The sequence below is a fragment of the Rhinoderma darwinii genome, chromosome 5 (assembly GCF_050947455.1).
Source record: "Rhinoderma darwinii isolate aRhiDar2 chromosome 5, aRhiDar2.hap1, whole genome shotgun sequence".
NCBI lineage: Eukaryota > Metazoa > Chordata > Amphibia > Anura > Rhinodermatidae > Rhinoderma > Rhinoderma darwinii.
In genome coordinates this window covers 328,969,639-328,977,105 of record NC_134691.1, presented here as the reverse complement: position 1 = coordinate 328,977,105, position 7,467 = coordinate 328,969,639, and the positions used below count along the sequence as shown (strand labels likewise).

The following is a 7,467-nucleotide window of genomic DNA, read 5'->3' as shown; positions in this document are numbered from 1 at the left end:
GGACAAAACATCCATGCGGCCTCGTCATCACACCGGACGGGGGCACAGGAAGCGGGGGATGGAGAGAAAATCCCAACACTAAGAGAAGGGTTATTATTATTCCATTATTTAGCAGTGCAGGGGTTAAAGGGGTATTCTGACACTAGACATTTAAGGACTCTCCATAAGATATAAGCGGTCAGGCGGTCACATCTCCCCCAGTTTTGTCCCAGAGCTCAGACGGGGAGAATTCGGTGCAATTTGTGTCCACCCTGATCATATAATTTTCCCTTTATCTGTTAAAGAAGAAATGAGGAGGAGAAGATGAAAAATAAAACACATTTATTAGATCCCAATTCTCCACGTGACATGGCTTATTACAATGAGCCGCAGGACAGATTATTACTATTGCATTAATTAGGCTAGTGTTATTTTCTGTCCTTTTCCATGTGTCTGTTCGCTTGAGCTCTTCGGATTTTGGAAGTTTTCGTAGCTGGAAATAAAAGTTTGAGAAGTGATTTTAAACACATGGTCAAAGTTAGTGATCTCCAGCGGTTGTGAAACTACAACTCCCAGCATGCCCTGACAGCCGCAGGCTGAGAAATATAGTCTTTACACCAGGCAGTGTACAGTAACCAGATACAGGATAAAGTACGGTCCGCAAAAACGGAGGTTTTTTACGGTCGTGTGCATGGGGCCTTAGGGATGTGTAAGGCAACAAGCTTGATGATTGTTTCCAATAACAACCAGCTAGAAATAGCCAGATGATCTCAACCAGGATCGTACAGTATGGAGTTTAATCATCAGCTCCTATTTTTTCCCCCTTAGATAAGCGGCTCTAGTTGTGTCCGGCAGCTGCTTATCTCCCTTCATAGTAATAACTTGTCTGCTCATCTGACCTGAGTGGCCATATTTATGGGGGGGGGGGGGGGTGGGGTCAGGGAAGATAGCTATTAGCATAAGTCTATGCCCAGCTTTAAAACCACAGTACAGGTCACCGGTGTGCACAGCCGTACAGAAATGTAATGCACAAGCTTCTGAATTTAAACAGTCCTATTTTACACATCTATGGCACATCCAGGAGATATGCCATAAATGCCTGATAGGGAATCTCACCTCTGTGAGAACCAGGGTCCTGTGCCCCTTGCTTTTTACCATTGAGATGAATGGAGAGGTAGCGGAGAGTCGAGCAACCAGCTCGTTCCAGAACTGGGATCCGAACCTATCAGGCATTTATGGCATAACCTGTAGATTTGACATAAATGTGTAAGATGGGAATAACTATATATCTAGAAGAATGATTTAAAATCGAGAGGTGACTGCCCTCGTCCAGCTATTAATGGGGTCTGCGGCTTGTGTTTTATACCGGTAGAGGTCTCAGCTGTCAGCCCCCCCATTAATGTTACTCCTATGAAGCGTCTGACAGACACATCTTCAAAGTTGCTTGTGGCAAACTCCTTTAACACTTAGGGTATGTGCACACACACTAATTACGTCCGTAATTGACGGACGTATTTCGGCCGCAAGTCCCGGACCGAACACAGTGCAGGGAGCCGGGCTCCTAGCATCATACTTATGTACGATGCTAGGAGTCCCTGCCTCGCTGCAGGACAACTGTCCCGTACTGTAATCATGTTTTCAGTACGGGACAAGTAGTTCCACGGAGAGGCAGGGACTCCTAGCATCGTACATAACTATGATGCTAGGAGCCCGGCTCCCTGCACTGTGTTCGGTCCGGTACTTGCGGCCGAATTACGTCCGTCAATTACGGACGTAATTAGTGTGTGTGCACATACCCTTAGGGTACGTGCACACGACCTATTTTCAGACGTAATTCAGGCGTTTTACGCCTTGAATTACGCCAGAAAAGACGGCTCCATTACGTCTGCAAACATCTGCCCATTGCCTGCAATGGGTCTTGCAATGTTCTGTTCAGACGAGGTGTAATTTTACGCGTCACTGTCAAAAGTTTTCATTGACTCCATTGAAAAACAGCTCCAATAACGTCCGTAAAAAACGCGTGTACATGCAAAAACTTCTGAAATTTAGGAGCTGTTTTCGCCTGAAAACAGCTCCGTAATTTCAGACGTATTTTGCGTTTGCGTGTGAACATACCCTTATTTGAATAATTGAAAAGGTTTATGTGTTACTATTTCTTACAGATGGTTGAAAAACTTCCAGTCTGCTGCACCTATGGAGGGTCTGGTTGTGGCGAGCGCTGCCAGAAGGTGTTTTTGGCCGATGTACATTTTCTTCTTCGATTCCATCTGGCGGTGAGATGACTCCTCCTGATGGATAAAATATAAACAGATATTGTTAATAAAACTTATTCCATACAAACATATTTTTTTCCTTCCCTGCATCTGTATAGGCTGTTATAAGGAGACAATATAAGCATGGAGATCAAGTTACCAAAACGGACATTGGCCAATTTTTTTAAAAAAAATTGCTTAATTTTGTTTTAATATTTATAATATGAGGTGGTCGTAGATGTATTGTTATTGACAGCTCCAAAGAGGTTTTGACACGAATTGTTAATAATGACCACCATAAACTAAGTAATGCTGTATATTACTCTGTACAGCCACATCGTATAGAATAGGGGTGCACAACCAGCGACCCCCGATGCTGCTCTGTGCAGGCCACACCCATCAGGATACACACATGCTTGTGTAGTAGTAGTGGTAGTAGTAGTAGTGGTAATAGTAGTGGTAGTAGTAGTGGTGCTGGTAGTGGTAATAGTAGTGGTAGTAGTAGTAGTGGTAATAGTAGTAGTGGTGGTGGTGGTGGTAGTGGTAATAGTAGTGGTAATAGTAGTGGTAGTAGTAGTAGTGGCAGTAGTAGTAGTGGTAGTAGTAGTGGTGGTGGTGGTAGTAGTGGTAGTAGTAGTGGTGGTAGTAGTAGTGGTGGCGGTAGTAGTAGTAGTGGTAGTAGTAGTGGTGGCGGTAGTAGTGATAGTAGTAGTAGCAGTAGTAGTAGTGGCAGTAGTAGTAGTAGTAGTAGTAGTAGTAGTAGTAGTAGTGGTGGCAGTAGTAGTGGTAGTAGTAGTAGTGGCAGTAGTAGTGATAGTAGTAGTAGTAGTAGTAGTGGTAGTAGTAGTAGTAGTAGTAGTAGTGGTGGCAGTAGTAGCAGTAGTAGTGGCAGTAGTAGTAGTAGTAGTAGTAGTGGTGGTGGTAGTAGTAGTGGTGGCAGTAGTAGTAGTAGTAGTGGTGGTGGTAGTAGTGGTAGTAGTAGTAGTGGTAGTAGTAGTAGTGGCAGTAGTAGTGATAGTAGTAGTAGTGGTAGCAGTAGTAGTAGTGGTGGCAGTAGTAGTGGTGGTGGTAGTAGTAGTAATCTGCAAACTTTTACTTTAATATGTACAACCTCTTCAAAAATATATTTTTTAATTAATTAAAGGGGTGGTCCAGGATTAGAAAAACATGGCTGCTTTCTTCCAGACACAGCGCCACACCTGTCCAAGGATTGGGTTTGTAGGGCTGAGCTGCAATACCGCACACAACCTGTGGACAGGTGAGGCGCTGTTTTTAGAAGAAAGCAGCAATGTTTTTTTCATCCTGGACAACCCCTGCTTAGACTAATATGTACATTTATAATATGAGGTACCACATATCTTGGGATGGCCAGGAAAATTTTACCCAGCTGGTCTATTTTTCCCCCATTAAGAATCGACTGCCCAATAGACAGTGTGTATACTGGCGCCTTAAGTCCGTACAACAACACATAAGATGCCTTTTCTTACCGGTGTCTCAACCCCTCTGAGCTGAAGGAGGTTGCCTGGTTTAAAAATACCCTATTCGAGGGGAAAGTGTCTCTCTGTGGAGGATTGCATTACACAAATTTCAGTGGACACCATGTAATGCTTTAATTCTCCTGTGGTGGCGCTGCAGGGGAATTGAACACTTCCTCTGATGATTACAGCTAATCAATGATTGTTCCAGTAGCGGAACAACTGGGATCAGCTTATTTTCAGTGGACCCTTCTCATAAGAAGGTATTGTGTCTAAAATAGAGGACCCCTTTATGCTTTTTACTGCTGTCAGCTATACATTTTGTTTGCAAGTCATAGAAAGCAGTATATCCCCTTTAGTAAAAACTTTCTGTGTCCCCTACACCTGCACAGTGATCTGCACGTATACGTGAAGAGGTGAGAGAAGTGTTGATAAGGTTGTTATACCAGGTTCGTGTCGTTGGTAAGAGCGGTCTCAGCGTGGACATTGAGACATTGCTCCTGGAGTTCTTCTTGTGAGAAGGAAGTTATGAACGCTAAAAGTTGGGAAGACACCAATTCTCCAGTGAAATCTTGTGTAGTGGAATTACTTCCAGATAAGCTGTGGCAGGTCTGTAAAGACAATTGAAGGAAGGCACATTACATGTGATGGCCACTTTAAAGGTGACGTTTGCAGTTAAAGAGGATCTGTCACTAGTTTATTAATTCCCTATCTCCCAACTAATCTAATAGGCGCTATGATGATGATAACTACAGTGTGATTTGTTTTCAAAACGTTTATTATTTACAAAGTTATGAGCATTTTTCGAAATATGCTAATTTGGCTATACTTGCCAAATGGGAGGTGACTCGTTCTTTTCTCTCTGGGCGGTGTTTTTTGTATCACGCTGTCCAATCAGCATACAGCTTCTCCCCCTTCCCTGCCCAGCAACACAGTGTGATCATCTAGTATACAGCTTCCATTCCCGACTCTATATTCAACTGATGATATCTCCGGTTGTTTCACAGCTATAACCTGCGATCCTGGTGTCATATGAAAGATTAGAATCTCCTCTTTCATATGATACCAGAACCGCTGTTCTAGGTGGTCCACAGCCGGAGATATGGCTATTTGAAGTGATCCCCCTTCCCTCCAGCCTCAGTCTCTCACACTGTGTAAAGCAGCTTCATGCTGATTGGACAGCGTCAGAGGCTGTGAGGAGGCTCCACCCCAGGAGAATCCCTGGTGTTGATGCCCACCTCTCTAAAAAAAAAAGCCTAATTTGCATATTTAGTAAAAAGCTCATAACTTTTAAAATAATAACTTTTTGGGGCACAATTTTCACTAGTATTATCAGTGTGGCAGCGCTTATTAGATTAGCTAGGAGATTGGGCAGTACTAAACTAGTGACAGAGCCTCTTAAAAGGGGTTCTCCGGTGTTTTGTTAATATGACACATGAAGTTCTTTAACTTCCTAATATGGTCTGTGCTAAATGTTTGTCGTTGAGCGCTGATCTATGGGATCACAGTTGCAGAGAAATATTGCCTGATCACATATAGCAGGCTGCCCTGTGTACGGGATACATCCGCAGCTCTTTTGTATTGTAATGACTTTCCTGGCAATGTATGTTTTCATCAATGCTAAGGGGTTGACAGTGCCTGGGATGAGGATTTGTACAGAAAATTTGAATGCAAAGTTTATTAGAATGTTCGTATACATGGTCAGGACCTGAGTAGGGAAGACTGAAAGTATACCAAAAAGAGAATACCTGTGCCTCTCGGGATGTGCACTGGGCATAACACAGTGTTTAACCCGTTAGTGACCGGCCCATCGTGTTTCTACGTCGGTCACTAACGAGCCTTATTCCGATGCCATAGACTTTTTACGTCGCGGCATCGGAATAAGTAAACAGAGCAGGGAACTGTCAGATCTCCCTGCTCTCAGCTGCTAGAGGTAGCTGAGGGCCGGGAGCGTCCCTGCTCTGCCGTGTGAGATCGATATTAGTATCGATCTCACACGTTTAACCCCTCAGATGCGGTGCTCAATAGCGAGCACCGCATCTGAGTGGTTTTGGAGAGAGGGAGGGAGGGAGCTCCCTCTCTCCCCCGGCGATACGATCGCCGAGTGTCTGTGTCTCCAATGGCAGCCGGGGGTCTAATAAAGGCCCCCAGGTCTGCCTGTAATGAATGCCTGCTAGATCATGCCGCAGGCATGACCTAGCAGATGCCTGTCCGTGTTAAACGGCCAGGCAGTAATACACTGAAATACAAAAGTATTGCAGTGTATTATAAATGCGATCGCAGAATCGCATATTATAGTCCCCTAGTGGGACTAGTAAAAAAGTGAAAAAAAAGTTTAATAAAGTTAATTTAAAAAAAATGTGAAAAAAAATGTGAAAAAAAATGAAAAACCCAGCTTTTCCCCTTACAAACTGCTTTACTATTAAAAAACAAAACAAAATAAAGTTAAAAAGTTACACATATTTGGTATCGCCGCGTCCGTAACGACCCCGACTATAAATCTATTACATTATTTAACCCGCCCGGTGAACGCCGTAAAAAAATAAATAAAAAACTATGGAAAAATTGCTGTTTTCTGTGAATACTGACTTTAAAAAAATGTAATAAAAAGTGATCAAAAAGTCGCATCTACTCCAAAATGGTACCAATAAAAACTACAAGTCGCCCCGCAAAAAAAAAGCCCTCATACAACCGCATCGGCGAAAAAATAAAAACGTTACGGCTCTTCAAATATGGAGACACAAAAACAAATAATTTTGAAAAAAAAGCGTTTTTACTGTGTAAAAGTAGTAAAACATACAAAAACTATACAAATTTGATATCGTTGCAATCGCAACAACCCACTGAATAAAGTTATTGTGTTACTTATATCACACGGTAAACGGCGTCGATTTAGGACGCAAAAAAAGAGTGGCGAAATGTCAGATTTTTTTCTATTCCCCCCCCAAAAAAAGTTAATAAGAGTTACTCAATAAATAATATGTACCTAAAAATGGTGCTATTAAAAAAAACAACTTGTCCCGCAAAAAACAAGACCTTATACAGCTATGTCGACACAAAAAAAAAAAGTGTATAGCTCTTGGAATGAGACGATGGAAGAACGTAAAAAATAGCTTGGTCATTAAATAGCTGGTCATTAAGGTCCAAAATAGGCTGGTCATTAAGGGGTTAAGTTATGCCCCGAGTCTTCCTTTAAACAACATCTCTCATGAAACGTCCTCTTTAAACTAGTTGCCCTACAAAAATGGACTATTCACTAGGATAAAACACTGCAATGCTGGCAAGAGTGCAGACACCAGTTTTCAGAGAGCTTTATTACTGTACAAATATATATATATTGATTATGTAACATCTAGTGTCCCATGATACAATGAAATTTGCACCTCATCAGCACCATTTAGGGATCTGGTTTGTTACGTGATATTCTGTGGTTACCAGGTTGACAATTTTTTCTCACATTTCTAGGAGGAATAAAAGAGGAATGGCACAATGCAGAGTTTAAAAAAATATATATTTCCCATGAAATAACAATTCTGGAGCATCTTTTTTTAAAACTCTGCATTGTGCAATTCCTCTTTTATTCCTCCTAGAAATGTAAGAAAAAATTGTCAACCTGGTATCACTATTCCCCTTATCAAAGGGGCGGATCCCTACACAATCTCATTTGGTCAGCACTGATTGGACAGTGTTAGTTTGTGTAGGGACACCCTCCCATTTGGTAACACCCAGTTGTCAATTTATTCATACATTTCTAGGAGGAA

General features: G+C 42.2%; 1 protein-coding gene across 3 annotated transcripts in view; it reads right to left on the bottom strand.

Annotated features, from left to right (window-relative positions):
- Positions 1-304: 304 nt before the first annotated feature.
- Positions 305-7,467, bottom strand: part of PEX1 (peroxisomal biogenesis factor 1) — a 53,812-nt gene continuing 46,649 nt past the window's right edge. For 2 of the 3 annotated variants that reach the window (XM_075827699.1, XM_075827700.1), the window contains 3 exons: positions 4,153-4,317; positions 2,140-2,267; positions 305-472 (listed from right to left, as the gene is read on the bottom strand). In XM_075827699.1, the coding sequence (XP_075683814.1) occupies positions 397-472; positions 2,140-2,267; positions 4,153-4,317 (369 nt within the window). In that variant the 3' untranslated portion in view covers positions 305-396. The remainder of the gene's footprint in view (positions 473-2,139; positions 2,268-4,152; positions 4,318-7,467) is intronic. The other variant, XM_075827701.1, reaches the window with a different exon arrangement.